At 41.0% G+C, this 15997-nt stretch overlaps 1 protein-coding gene across 8 annotated transcripts in view; it reads right to left on the minus strand.

Moving 5' to 3' along the window:
- The window catches only part of cep112 (centrosomal protein 112), a 295686-nt gene that overhangs the window by 148206 nt on the left and 131483 nt on the right, over positions 1-15997 (minus strand). For all 8 annotated transcript variants that reach the window (XR_009060878.1, XM_057817528.1, XM_057817531.1 and 5 more), the window contains exon 20: positions 283-501. Coding sequence is in view for 7 of the 8 variants with exons in the window: in XM_057817528.1 (XP_057673511.1) it covers positions 283-501 (219 nt within the window). In the remaining variant the exon portion in view is untranslated. The remainder of the gene's footprint in view (positions 1-282; positions 502-15997) is intronic.

Raw genomic sequence — 15997 nt, forward strand, 5'->3', positions numbered from 1 at the left:
ACGTGACTTAAAAAGGAAAAAAAAAACGACTGGAGACAAAATGGCGGACGAGACTCCAACGTCATGAAGTCGAAATCACATAAGTTGAGTACGTCGTAACCCGGGGACTACCTGTATCCCTAAATATTCAGTAGGGTTTAAGTCAGGTGAATTTGTTGCCCATAACTGTTTGGGAACCATGTTCATCGATCTTGTCACTTATTTGACACAGAAAACAATCTGTTGAATTCGCACCACAGCACACCTTGTTCCCATTTACCAAACAGTTTACGCTTAGTTTACCTTCTCTTCGGCTGCTTCCTTTTCCTGCTGGTGGCTCCTTTTAAGGTCACGCAGTGCCAGTTCCATATCAGAGCGGAGCGTCTCTTTGTCCAGGTAAGCCCTTTGCCGCTCCTCCTCCCGCAGCGCCGCTGCCTCGGCCAGCTGTTGCTTGTGCTGGACGCGGGCCAGCTGGAGCTCTTCGAGCAAACTCGACAACTGGGCTTCCAAGTCCGAAATGGTCTGGAAAGATCACAGATGCAGGTGTTGTGGAATGAGAACAGATGTGTGGCTACGTATGAATTGATTTGATACGACTGGCCTCTTGATAATATCGGAGTGCCTATTTCGGATTGTAATACAGAAGAGTGCCAGATTTTCTCAGTAGAAATGAACTGCATGAAGGAAAAGACTGTTTAACGTGACATGCTTAATCTGTATTCTAAGTGCAGGGACCTCTAAAATGGCTGTCCACCTCTCTTGACCTCACTTTTTTTAACTGCTCAGCCTTGACTTTGCCCAGAAGAGCCCTCTAATAGCTGCCAACATTACAAAGTAGGATTCTAACAAGAGCCATGGACAGGCCAGAAATCACCTGGAATTGACAGATGTAATTAAGCCTTCTTAAAAAGTTTGGAACATGTTAAAACTTCAAAAGGAACCCATCCACATTTTGTCCAAACGGCAACACTTGGCTGGAATGACTTACCTGGCAGTGATCTTTCACTCAAAGTTGTATGGAAAGGTACTTCAGCAATAGGAATGACAGAAGTCATACTATACATTGGAGCCATTACCATCAATTAGGGCTGTTCGATTTTGCCTAAAAATAAAATCCTGATTATTTTCTCTCAAACCCGATTTTCCGATATTGATTACGATTAATAATGACAAGTATTTGTAATGTCTTCTATTTAAACTTATTTGTTCTTTTCCGATATTGATTACGATTAATAATGACAAGTATTTGTAATGTCTTCTATTTAAACTTATTTGTTCTTTATTAGAACTGAATGTGCCAGTGAATTTAACTGTTAATACAAACAGAATAATCACTTGGGATTAAGAGCATTTTATTTATACTAGGGTTGTTCCGATCATGTTTTTTTGCTCCCGATCAGATCCCGATCATTTTAGTTTGAGTATCTGCCGATCCAGATATTTCCCGATCAGATTGCTTTTTTTGCTCCCGATTCAATTCCAATCATTCCCGATAATTTTTCCCGATCATATACGTTTTGGGAATGCATTAAGAAAAAAATGAATAAAACTCGGACGAATATATACATTCAAAATACAGTACATAAGTACTGTATTTGTTTATTATGACAAATCCTCAAGATGGCATTTACATTATTAACATTCTTTCTGTGAGAGGGATCCACGGATAGAAAGACTTGTGACTTTGAATATTGTGACTAAATATTGCCATTTAGTGTATTTGTTGAGCTTTCAGTAAATGATACTGTGGCCATCCCAAATGCATGATGGGAAGTGGAACCATGACTGTGCGTCGTGCTACCAATTGATAATTGATATATCTTCTCTGTGTTGGGAAATAACTTAAGGTGTCAAGACAAAGATCAATTGCCACCTTGCTTCCCCACAATAAAAAAATGGCTCCAAAGGCTGTCAAAATTCACTCTACTCATTTTGCGCTGCCTTTTATCTCTCTATATAGGTAAAAGGCGTCATTACAGATTGAGCGCGACAATGAGTGAGAGGGTCGTGCAGCGCATCCATTAATTGCGTTTAATATTTTAACGTGGCACATTTTTTAATAAATTAATTGCCGCCGTTATCGGGATATTTTTGATAACCCTACCTTAAGCCTATACTAAAGACTCTGGATGAGTGTAACATATTATGTCTGTAACGTTAAATACAATTAGAAAACGATTTAATAAAAAAAAAATATATATATATATATATATATATATATTTATATATATATATATTAGAAAAAAGGCATGGCCGATATTTTATTGCCGATTCCGATACTTTGAAAATGACGTGATCGGACCCGATCGATCGGGACGCCGATCGATCAGGACGCCGATTGATCGGGACATTTCTAATTTATACAACAGAATCCAGCTCTGTTCTCAATTAAAGTAATAATGAAAGAAATGCATATACTATTTGAAACAAAATCAAACATGAGAAAACATAGCCAGTCAGCATGTAAACCAAATAGTCTGTCAGCAAGTCAGTCTGCCAACCAGCTAGCCAGCCAGTCAATCAAGTCAGTCTGGTGAAGTAGGTAGGCAGCCAGACTCAGCACATCATTTTGACAAAAGATGACAGCTGAAACACATTAATGGGCCAATGAACAATGTGCATATAGATTCAATTTTCAAGTATAGACCTATGTAGGGATGTCCCGATCACATATTTTTGCACCTGAGTCCGAGTCACCTGATTTTAAGAATCTGCTGATACAAAGTCCCGATCAGATACCGAAAAAAAAAAAAAAGTTTAAAAAAAAAAAAAAAAAAGTTAAGCATGTTACTGTCCCACCGTGCCGCCCTCATAAAAAAACGTTTAAAAAAAAAAAAGTTAAGCATGTTACTGTCCCACCGTGCCGCCCTCATAATGTAAATTATTTTTAACAAGAAAAACGCAGAAAAATGCTTGTCTTCATTAAATGCTTCATTGAGAGTCCGCTGAAATCCGCTCATGGTGCTGAGAACAGCCACTCACTTACACACACACAATGAGTTGCCACAGCACACTAGTGTTAGTGTTTAACAAGCTAAACGGCGATTGACGCGTCTGGCGCCTTTGAAGGTAGCGCTCCCAAGCTTCTTTGGCAAGATCAAAGCATCAACGCCTGTCAATTATCGTTAACTTTTCCAAGCAAACTCCAGTGCACTGCTGACCAAGAAAAGCAGCGGGAGGGAGAGTGAGAGGCTGTACGAGGGTGAAGCAGAAAAACATATTCTTTAAATTAAAAACCTGATGCTTTTCACCCAATTCTGATCCTTTGAAAAATGGCGCGATCAGCACGATTACAGTGTAAATTGATTTGTGATTAACCTCATTGGCTGCCAGCCATTTCAGGTCAAATGGATTAGATTTCTATTGCTTCAACAGAGAGGCGATTTAAAGTGCCTGTGACGGCATGAAAAAAACATCTTAAATAGCATTATTATGTGAATTAGAATAATATTTTGAGATGATTCGACTATATACAAAAATCTGACAAAGCGCTGATGATGAGAAATCAGTCTTTTAATCTGCCTTTTAGCTACGGCTGTCATTGGAGGATGATGTCGGCATGGTCACGATTTCAGCTGATTTAGAATTAAACCCATTGAGAGGGAAGATTCAGAACAAGGAAAATACGACACAGAGCATCAAAATGTCATCATTGCGTCAATCGCTCTACTCCAGTAATATTTTTACAGGATATTCTTCTTAATCTAAGTATTTTTCCCCAATTGCTAAATAAATGGTATGTTAATGACAAATAACAGTCTTGTGCTAAATGGATTATGAAATATGAAAAATGCATTTTTTCAGTACGACAGCAAGATTACTGCATAATGGTCAAAACTGTTGACTTCTTGCAACTCCCAAACAGTGTTTTATGCCACTGGAGTTAGTCCGGCTTTTGTCATTTCCCTGCCCGGCTTCGAAGATGGACGAAAGAGCGTAAACAAAGCTGGAGGTTCGACAGCTAGCAGACATGCTAATCTGAACCGAGCGCCGTTTCCAAGTCTTAGCCACGCCTTTCGAAAACGAAATAGTACACAAAACTACCCAGGATTATTTCACACAGCAGCAGGGTTGACCGTCTTCACTTCAACTTGCGGCGAGCAAGTTACAGCTCATCGTTCCCAGCTGGAGAATGACAGCCGAGAGGCTGTTCCAATCTTTTTCGCTTTTCGAAAATGAAAAAAAAAAAGCACAAAACTACCCCAACTCATGTCACACACGGCGGTGAGGGTGACAGCCTTCACTGATCGGCGGCGAGCGAGCTCGTCGTTCCCCTGCTGCGGGCAGGAATGATTGTTGAGGGGGAAGCAGCTGGAGAAGGACCGCCGGACAAACCGGCCATCGTCGGAGGAGCGCGTGGCTGCCCAAGCCCAACCTAAGGATAGTGGTCTATTGCCGGGCACACGAAGAGGGCAGAGGGGGCTGGAAGTCTGGACGTCTTGATATGGGGACGATATAATGTGCTGAAGTCACGTGCGTAGAGGAAGAAGCAACAAGAAAAAAAGAAAAAGAAAAAAAACCTTACTGCAGCCGACACGAACTACGAAATGTGAAATGACAGACTCGGCCGCGTCTGGGCAGCGTTAGTAAACGGCCGCCATCTTTAAGCAGTAGACTTCTCAGCGCTAATAAATATAACGTTACTGTCACTCGGTCACGTAAGGTTAGCCCTTCGGAGGGCTAGTTTTCTATTGATTATGACCACTGTCGATGCGTGGCTAACGTGTCTTACATACAGGCTTTATTTAATCTGTAAAAACACAGTGCTGTAGAGTGATGAGGGTGTAAAATTAAAACATAATAAAGCTAACAGTCAGTTTTAGCTCAGTAGTCATTGCTGAAAAAAGACACCAAATAGCACTGGTCCCTAATGTGCTCCTCTACAGCAGGTATCATACATTTATTTTGAACACTGCAAAAACTCAAAATCCTATCAGCACTTAAAGTTTAGACTAACTTAAAACTTAACTTAAAAATAGCTGGACACAAATGGAAATTCAATTGAAAATCTTAGGAAAAACACGTAGTTTTCAAGTGATGTGTGTTATCAAGCGTAATTACATTTTTAGGTAAGAAATATGTTTTTATAAGATCTAGAAGTTTTTTGGGTGAAAGCAATGAATGTTGGCTGTTTTCATCAATGTACATCGAAAATAAAGATATTGATTAAAAAATGTTCAATATTGGATTAAATGTCTTTTATCCTCATGTATATTTATAATTGCTCTTTACCTAAAAAATGTTTTATCCAATTATTCGATTAATCGATAGAATTTTCAGTCGATTACTCGATTACTAAAATATTCGATAGGTGCAGCCCTAGATTTTATATGAAAAAAAAAAAATCTTTTTGTAAGATCACCCCAAATGATTCTGTAAATCGATTTCCACTAGAATTAGTTAAATAAAATTGGACAAGTTTTCCCTCATGGCACCATTATGTGCTGCAAATCACTGGTTGGGAATGACTAAAGTAGGTGATCTGGGGTTGCCATGGCAATGACACAGACTATATTCATATAAATAGTTGTTTATCCAACCCATTAAACACAAGATGAGCATTTCTTTCCTCCCTATCTACATTGCAAGTAATCTCCAACTATTGCATCTCTTTTTTACATGTCCTCTCTCACTCTGCTTCCTTTTTTTTTTTTTTTTTTCCCATTTCTGACTGCTTCGCTCACCCCTCACTCAAAAGCACAAAGGGTATCACAAGAGTCTGAAGTCTGTTGCAAGGGAGCAATTGAGAGAATCAAGGCGACTTCAAAGAACATGCTTTTTGCTCGTGATCTACGCTCCTTTCCAGCAACACTGACGTGCAAAATAAATCCACTCATTAGAGCATTGCCCTTGTAGTGTGACACAGGCGGAAAACAGCATCAGAAATTCACACAGCGTTTTCACACAGCGTCATCGCCAGTCTCTTTGTGACACGTTCCCCTCTGAGGCCAAACAACTATTTAATCTGAGCCCTCCGGAGTCTTTATTTTATAATTCTCTCATCAACGAATATGGATGATACTAAAAAAAATATGAACATCTTAAGAGAATCAGCCAACACGCGGCCGTGACATTGGGAATGACATGCATAGAAATAAATACAGGAGAATGAATGGTAGCATGCACACGGGCGGAGGGTGATGTCGAGTTTTCTGCTGGTGACAACAGGAGAGTTTGAAATCAAAGAATGTGGGTCAAGGTTTATCTGCGCCAGAGAACAAAAGCATGGCCAAACATCAGAGGAAAAAAGTGGATCAAGAGAAAGTGGTGCAAATTTTACAGAAATCGTGTTATGCTGCACAAACTTTGCCTGCTTTGTAGTACTTTACACACCCAGTCCATTAATGAAATGAATTGAACAAGTTGTGTTTTTGTGGGTGTATTCCTCCTACTTGTATAGGGAGCAATATTCGCAGGAAAAATTAACAATGAAATGAACTTGAACAAGTTGCGTTTTTGTGGGTGCATTCCTCCTACTTGTATAGTGAGCAAAATTCGCAGGAAAAATGAACAATCATAAATCAAACTTTCACTTTAATACTTGGTTGCAAATTCTTTGCCATCAATTACAGCCTAATGTCTAGAACTTGATCATCACCAGATGCTGGATTTCATCTCTGGCGATGTTCTGACAGGCAGAAAACTGCAACTGTCTTCGTTGTTCCTGAAGTATTTTAGCTTTGGTTGTGTCTTCAATGAGTGAAAATGCATACTCAATTAGACCAGGTCAGGGGATTGACTTGGTCATTACAAAGAGGAATATTTAACTTTTTGCCTTTGTTTTTATGTGCTTTGTGGTATCATGTGAGGCAATGTCCATTGTCAGGCTCTTTAATTCATTCACTGCCATTGTCAGTCATGCAAATGCTTCCATGTTGCGGATAACTACACTTTTGTTTTGGAATAATTTATTCACTGATATACAGTGAGGAACATAAGTATTTGCACTAAGCTTGAGAACGATAAACCGATACGACCGTAGATCCGGTTTTACATGTGAGAGATACAGATGTATCGATAGTAAAGTTACTATTCAGCAGTAATTAGCCATTAAATATTTAATGAACCGATAGCAGAGATAGAATTCGGCTATCGCGAGCTCATGAATCGGCTTCTAATGCCTAGTTCAATGCATTGCTCAATATGCAGGGGTGCACATATTTTTTTTGCCCAGGTTCTCAGAGGAGGACCTGGAGATGTGACTTGGTCCTCATTGAGCTTGAGAGCCGACCCGCCTGATGCGATAAAATTATGACAAGCTTTACTTAGAGCCAAATACCTTTAATTAATTATATTAACAATTAATGCCTGATTAACATCAACTGGCACAACAAAATTGCCATTACTTTGAAGTGAAATGTAAAGAAATAAACATAAAAGCAGTACTAATTCAAAATAAAGGGCATTATGCGGCTCCCACATGAACTCCAAACCTTTGTAAAAGTGGGATGTCCTCCTCCTCATAAGAGCTCATTGAACGTGCATGTTTAGCTTTGTGAAATGTGAGCAAAAACACATTTGTCAGTGCATGGCACTGCTCTTCATTAACTTTATTCTACCACTTGTCCATAGGGCAAGTGGGGTGCTGCCTGACATCGATAGTTTGCTTAATTGCCACATGCTGTTTTTTTCGTGCTTTTCAAAGTTTGGATGGCTGAAATTCTTTGACCCTACATAAAATGCGCTGCTCTTATAAGCGACATTGGGATTCTCACGGCAAATTTTGTCCCACATATCCGTGCGAGCATCATTTGCTTCTAGCCATGGTACCTCCTGCAGCCACTTTTCAGCCAAAGTCCTTTTTTCGGTAGCTCCGGTGATGTCTCTGTCGTCCGTCTGTCCTTTGACGGGGGTGGGGGAACACGGAAATAATTACTCAGTGGGGCCTGCTTCCGACATTTTGAGAAGTGATTATCTCGTGTTCAGTGGTCAGCCATCGGTACGCAGGAAGTCGTTGAGGGCCAGCGCGTTTGTATACGTCCAGTACGCATGCGCGCATGCGGACCACTTACAGTGCTGCTCGAAAGTTTGTGAACCCCACAGCGATGGTCAGATTTTTTGTAAAAAAAAACTAAAATAACCTTATTAAATGTTAAGTTATACCCAAATCCACAATACTGACATTCCAAATAATGGACTGAAACAAAAGAAATAGTTATATTGTCATTCTTTATTTAACAAAAGTGGTTGATTTAAGAAAAACTCAGATATCATGTGTGCAAAAGTATGTGAACCCCTTCAGTTAATAGGATATTGCGCCTCCTTTTGCAGAGATTACCTCAACCAAACGGTTTCTGTAGTGACTAATCAGCCTCTCACATCTACTTTGGGGGATTTTTGCCCATTCTTCCTTGCAGAACGCAGTCAGTTGAGAGAGGTTTGATGGGCGTCTAGAGGTTAGATTTTGTGCCCGAACCTGAACCCGACCCGACCCGACATTCGGGTCGGGCCCACAATTTAAGCATTCACGTTCGGGTCAGGTCGGGTCGGCTGCCATGCCGGACTAATAAATTATTTAAAAAAAAAAAAAAAAAATGGAGAGCATGCTCTCTGTATTGCGCTTTTGCTTGTGCGTGTGCACGAACGCCGTGGCGCCGGCCGCTTTTTCTTCTTGTCCTCCCGCTGCACGGCCGAGGCGCCGCCCTCTCCTGTTCCTTCTCCTTGTCAGAGAGGCGCGTCCATGTGAGAACAATATCCCACACACTCAGAAATATGTTTAACAAACTTTCCCAGCGTTATTTCGTTGTGTGAATGCTTTGATAATTCTCAAAAAAATATGTAGATTATTTAAACATTAAGAAAACTTGCGTTTTTTTCTGCCAACTCGAAGAAATGAAAATAAATTGCTGCTGCTGCGTTTTTTCCGCGTCACTCAAAAAAAAAAAAAAAAAAAATAAATAAATAAATAAATAAATAAAATGGAGAGCATGCTCTCTGTATTGCGCTTTTGCTTGTGCGTGTGCACGAACGCCGTGGCGCCGGCCGCTTTTTCTTCTTGTCCTCCCGCTACACGGCCGAGGCGCCGCCCTCTCCTGTTCCTTCTCCTTGTCAGAGAGGCGCGTTCATGTGAGAACAATATCCCACACACTCAGAAATATGTTTAACAAACTTTCCCAGCGTTATTTCGTTGTGTGAATGCTTTGATAATTCTCAAAAAAATATGTAGATTATTTAAACATTAAGAAAACTTGCGTTTTTTTCTGCCAACTCGAAGAAATGAAAATAAATTGCTGCTGCTGCGTTTTTTCCGCGTCACTCAAAAAAAAAAAAAAAAAAAATCGGGTTTTTCGGGCTCGGGCCTGCAAATCTAGTTAAGTGATCGAGCTCGGGCCGGGTCAGGCCTCAATACCAGCGGGCCGTGTCGGGTCGGGCTGGATTTTTTAGGCCCGAACTAGGCTCTATGGGCGTCTGGCATGAACTGCTCGCTTCAGGTCCCGCCACAGCATTTCAATGGGATTTAGGTCAGGACTTTGACTGGGCCAGTCCAGAACACGAATCTTCTTCTTTTTCAGCCATTCCTTGGTTGTATTGCTGGAATGCTTTGGATCATTATCATGTTGCATGATCCACCTTCTGCCAAGCTTTAACTTCAAAACAGATGGCGTCAGGTTATGTTCTAGGATTTGACAATATTCCTCAGAATTCATGATTCCCTGGACTATGTGGAGTTGTCCAGGTCCTGAGGATGAAAAGCAAGCCCAGATCTTGACATTCCCACCTCCATGCTTCACTGTTGGGAGAAGGTTCTTTTGGTGGTATGCAGTGTTGACTTTTCGCCAGACATGGCGGTTTTGGTTGTGACCAAACAGTTAAATTTTGCACCTACATCAGTTGATGAAAACTCTTTTTAATTTAGTCTCGACAACACAACTGTTAAAAAAACAAAAAAAAAAACTACTGAATTGATTGATTAGGAAATCAGGTTGAAATAATAGAAAATTCCAAAATGTTGAGGGGGTTCACAAACTTTTGAGCAGCACTGTATGTGCACCCCTGTCAATATGATAATAATTCAGCTTTTACTCCACATGCTGTGCTTGTGTCATTCACCACACAGCGCACTTAGATCGAGACCGCACGCATGATATAATATGGACAAGCACTACTCTCAGTCGGGGTTGCCTCAACTTCTCATGCATTTCGGCAGAACCGCTACTAGTCGCTGTCATTTCCCGATCGTCACGGGCGTGTCATAACAACGCGAGAGCTAAGGAAACCACTGTAACGCACGCTCCGTAGCATTTTCTTCACAGCCCAAAACAAAACTAGTAGTGGCAACGAAGCAACATGCTGAAACAATGGACAGTGTAATCACCGACGCCAGCGACGTGCAGCGATTGCTTTTCAACGCACCCAGGAAAACAAAAGTCGGACTTTGAAGTGATGAAGCCAGCCAGATCTGTTCGCATGGGACAGAGCTTGTGTGAAGCGGTACAGAGAGCATGAGTTTTTGACCCTGAAAAATAACCCACTACAATGGTGGAAAGGGCAGCATATTGTTTCCACGAAACGCAGTCTACTTAAACATGAACATGTGGATTAGTTGACCTTCCTCAAGAAAAATCTGCCCTTCAAAAAACATATGGACAGTGATGAGGAATAAAAAATGAGGAAGCACAGGCATGACTGATTGACTTTGCTGTGTATTAGGTTAAAGTAATGATTATTGACCTGTCTGTCTAAAATGCCATGTTTTTATTCCCCCAATTATACCAGTCATAAAGCATGTATTATTTATTTATGATAACACTAGCAAGTTTAATTCTTTTTTTTTTCTAGAGCTAATTAATATTTTTTGTTTATAAGATGTTTACGTTGAAAGTTTGCACTTAAATTACTTACCTCTTGTGTTAAAAACACCAGGAAATACATTAATTTGTTAGGTTTTGTGTTTGGTTTCTCCTTGTGTGACTTGTCCCTGTGATTACCCATTGCTCTCACCTGTGTGTTTTCCCAGTGTATCCTGCAATCTGCATCCACCTGTGTTACCCAGCTGTTCCTCGTCTCGTTACCCCTTGTCTGCGTATATAATGTCCCAGTTTCTTGTCACTCCTTGTTGCGTCATTGTCTATGTCCGTCTCTGCCAAAGTCAAGTCCGTTCCAAGCCCTCGTGTATCCGTCCCTCCGATTTAAGTAAGTTTTGTTTGAATCTTGCCCTTTTGATCCCCAGTGGTTTTGGTTGTACTTTGTGTTTTTGTTAGATATCATTAAAATGTTTTTTGAGTTCATCGCCATCTGCCTCCTGCCTTGCATTTTTGTTTCCTGCGTTTGGGTCCACACACACCTGCCTGCCCACTCATCCCTGACATAATTAAATTACTGCACTTTATTGTTGTCTGTCACTGGAGTTTTATTATCAATCCCATCCAACAAAATGACTGTCATATAGTAAGCCTTTTTTTTTTTTTTTCATAAAAAAATAAAACATAACGTTGGTATGAAATTTTGTTGTTTAATTTTGCTATATTAGAAATGTGGTCTTTTTATATGTTTAAAACACTGTACAAACACACACAACAAATATTTACTATCATATCGTTTTCACTCTATTGAACCGTATCGTTCTTACACTGTATCGAATCGTATCGAATCGCTCGACCTTAAAAATGTATCGTTTTTTTAATTGAATCGTAACCTGTGTATCTAGATACATATCGAATCGGCTTCATGCCAGAGATTCCCCAACCCTAATTTGCACCCCTTGTTATTTTGCAAGTTCACCCACTTACAAAATTGGTAGAGGTGTGAAATTTCAATCATAGATGCCTTTTCACTTATATAGACATAATCTGAAAAAAATCCGGAACTCAAATTGTATTTCTTAATAATTTACTCAGGTTCATAAAGTATTAGTACCCCTGAGAAAATCAGTGCTAATTAGTGCAGAAGCCTTTGTTTGCAAAACAGAGGTCAGACACTTTCTGTAGTTCTTCACCAGGTTTTCACATATGGAAACAGGGATTCCAGCCCACTCCTCCACACAAATCTTATCTAGATCTTTCAGGTTTCGGGGCTGTCGTTGAGAAACACGAAGTTTCAGCTCCATCCAAATATTTTGTATTGGATTGAGGTCTGGAGACTGGCTAGGCCACTCCAGAACCTTGATATGCTTACGCAGCCACTCCTTGGTCAGCTTCGCTGTGTGCTTGGGATCAATGTTCCCTCTAATTTTTCATCTGTCTGAACAGACACACAAGCTCCCTGAGCAAACTGAGGACCACTGTGAGCAACATCACATGTACGTTTCTTTTATTCCATTTTTTTTTAACTTGCCACTGAGATAAGAGAGTCACGCAATTTCAATTCTGTCTGTCCTTGCACATGTGGTAGAATTGACAATAAAGCAAACTTTGAACTTTGAACTTTGTACTGTACTCTGATAGCCATTCCATCTTCAAAGAACCATTTTCTTTTTACGTTGGCTTGATGAGTGTAGTATCGCTGCCCATTCCTTTCGCCATGATAATGGGTTAGCATTTGCATCTCAACTCTGCTGCATTGTTGTTGGCTAGCTAACCTGCAAGGACGTATGGGCTGCATAGTGGAAGTGACGTGAACTATGTCATATTATCGGCACCTGTTGCTCATTGCGTTACATTGCAAAATGGTACAGACAACAATTTTGTTGGTCTAACTAGATTATATCAGTTCTAAAATTAGATATTAATCAATACTGTAGCGCTTGCAAATATTCGCAGTGGAATGTTACTTCCGTTAATCTGCAAAGGAGTCTAGCTCACTTTTCACTGTTTATTTTTCTCCGCACCCACACAGGTCATGCACCTCACAACTCTATACAATCGTGGTGTAGTCACCCACCAATGGGAGCTTCGCGTTGCCGTATCGAACGTACCAATAAGAGTATCGCGTTGGCGTATGGAACGCACCAATAGGCGTGTCGTGCCGCAGCGCCGAAGAAGTCCTAGTGACACTCCAATACATTTCTGTTGAATTTTGTGCGCTGCATCATTTGTGCAAACAGTGCGCGATTGCGCACGCGCACAGCTTAGAGAGGACATTGCTTGGGATCATTGTCATGTTGGAAGATCCAGCCACGACTCATGTTCATGTCTCTGACTGAGGGAAGGAGGTTGTGGCTAAAAATTTCTCAGGCTGTCTTCAGGTCACTGACCAGCTACTGTCATGTAGTTCTTCGCTGAGCCCTCACTTTTCTCATCAAGAGTGATGCCCCACGACGAGAGATTTTACATGGAGCTCAAGTCAGAGTTAGATTATCAGTCATGTTTAGCCTTTTCCATTTTCTAACAATTGCTGCAACTGTTGGTTTATTCTCACCAGGCTGCTTTCCAATTGTCCAATAGGGGTGCAAAATGGGGTGGCGTGGCTCAGTGGTAGAGTAGTTGTCCCCCAACCCAGAGGTTGTGGGTTCGATTCTTCGCCCTGATGAACTCGCCTAAGTATCCTTGAGCAAGATACTGAACCCCATGTTGCTCATGGTGCTGCGTCACCAGTAGGTGAATAGTGAGATAGTGTAAAGCGCTTTGAGCGCCTTGAAAGGTGGAAAAGCGCTATGTAAGTATAACACCATTTACCAATAGCCTTTTCCAGCTTTGTGGAGCTCAACAATTTTTTTCTCTGGTGTGTTTTGAAAGCTCTCTGGTCTTGCCCATGGTAGCAGTTGGAGTGTGGGGTTCAGAAGTGACAATCATGAGCTCAAACGGGTGGTGAGTGGGTGGTTACTCATTGGGTAAAGGTGGACTTTTTTCACGTAGACTGATACCTCTTTGAGTGTCATAATTATTGCTGATTCTCAGGGGTACAAATACTTATGAACCCGGGTAAATTACAAATAAATTATTAAAAAATCATACAATGTTGAGTTACGGATTTTTTTCAGATTATGTCTCTATAAGTGAAAATGAATCTGTGATTGAAATTTCACACCTCTACCTATTTTGTAAGTGGGTGAACTTGCAAAATCACAAGGGGTGCAAATACTTCTGTTCCTCACTCTACGTCCGATCCATTTGGATTAAGGCACTGAAACATGATCATGTGCTTCCAGCTGTCCCAATTCAAATGAATTGACTTTATATCGCCGTCCTCTGCTTTAAATAGATTAATTAGACTACTATATGAAAATCTTTAATATTAGATATGCAACTCAAGTTGATATGCAAATCTAGGACTCAGTTCGTATTCTCATTAATGTTAGAGTGTCGTCAGTCAAACAGAATCCACGTGGCTCATACTCAAGGTTTGATGTACACACATACCCGTTGATATTTTTAAAACAGTGATTTCTAAATGAGAATCAATAACGTGGAGATGACATGCGATCGTTTAAGCGATGATCAAACGCTGCCGTGCAAGCTCAGTGAGACACTTGTCCACTACTGCAAATCAGTACCTTGGCAATCCGAGATCTGAGGGAGCAGTCAGATAGTCAATGACAATACACAAACACTGGAAAATCAGTCTAGCTTTGAGCCTCGTTTCTCTTCATCACGCTCGTTTTCAGCGTCTTTGTCAGCTTAACCGCGTTCCTGCGATTGAAATGCTTTGAAAAATTGACAGCATCCTTATTTAGTCGAAGGAGAAGCCTCAGAAGACTGGCACTTGATGCTGTTTGATGACCAGATGGTGAATACTTAGAGAAGATATTATTCAAGACAAGACTGGAGTAGAAGGAGGAGAAAAATTGCATTTACATGGAAGCGCTATGTTGGTTTTGGCCAATGATGATCATGTTTCAGTGACATTAATGTGGACAACCAATCCCTTTTATAATGGATGTCTATTAAAGTCAGTGGCAAGGAATGGGTTAAAGACTTTGTTAAAAAAAAAAAAAAAAAATGGTGATTTGTTTTTGCTTACATTACACATTTACACTGGAAATATTGCACTGTAAATATCTTTCACCCTGGCACCATCATACTCATTCATTTCTCCGGGGAGAGTTGGGACGGGGCCATACAGTCCCGGCTCGGCTCCCCCCTGACAGTAGTGCATTACACACAAAGGTTGTGGGATGGATGGGACCTGTTGGGGGGGTGCTCACAGTTACCTCCTCACGGATGGCTGTGCCATTCCTGCACCTTTTTTAACACCACACACATTATACTCCACGGGAGAGCTCCGGCAAAGGGCGGTGGGATGGGCAGCTGGGTAGAAATCCCATGCAGCGGTCCCACTGCCCCAAGCCGAGCTCTCTCTGACTGGCACTTGGTATGAGGAAGTATAACAGACCTACGCAGACTCTGATGCAAAGATGCGACAATCAAATGAGAATGTAGACATCAAAACAAAAAAAGGAACAGTGTGAAATGAAACGAGTAATTTCATTTACCAATGTGAAAATCAACAGCAAAATGCAAACTTATCTGTAGTAAATTTGAAATCTGGAAGAAATCTGAACAGGAATTAACTTAGATGTTAGCTTGCTAGGTTTTGAATTCCGAAAATGCTTTTCTTCGGCAATCTTCAGAAATGGCGTCACACCTAGAAGTGCGAGGAAAGTCCGCCATAGAACAGTATTGTTTGTTGCATTGCTTCTTGGTAAGATGCCACGGCGGTGTGTGACGATGTTTTGTTTAAGGAAGCAGGCATCTTCGAAGTGTTTGCAGCAGAGAACACTACTCGATGATGGCGTGAAATTCATTCGCTTCGTGCGAACGAAAGATGTCCATTTACGTGCCCTGCTATCCTTTGGCCACTCATACAACTTTTCGTTTGAGTGAGAACGGTCTGCTTATGATCAAGGATTTGCCAAAAAGTAAGTGTGATTTTAGGATAGATGACTGATGACTTTGTCAAAGCATAGCTGCCTACTGTTGTGGAATTGAACAGTATAAGCTAGCGACGTTAGCCGAAAGTTAACTCGTGGAAATCCCCGATCATAGTTGTTGTTGCGTTCGCTAGGTCAAGCGTGTTTAAATTGTGCGTCATCTACGATCTTGTCCGAAAGGGTTAATCCACTGTCAATCGGGAAAGGGGTGTGGATGTGCATATAAGCAGGTCGGCGTCGCGGTAGTTCACGGTCACGTTGCCGTAAGAG

Source organism: Corythoichthys intestinalis, chromosome 16, assembly GCF_030265065.1.
Source record: "Corythoichthys intestinalis isolate RoL2023-P3 chromosome 16, ASM3026506v1, whole genome shotgun sequence".
NCBI lineage: Eukaryota > Metazoa > Chordata > Actinopteri > Syngnathiformes > Syngnathidae > Corythoichthys > Corythoichthys intestinalis.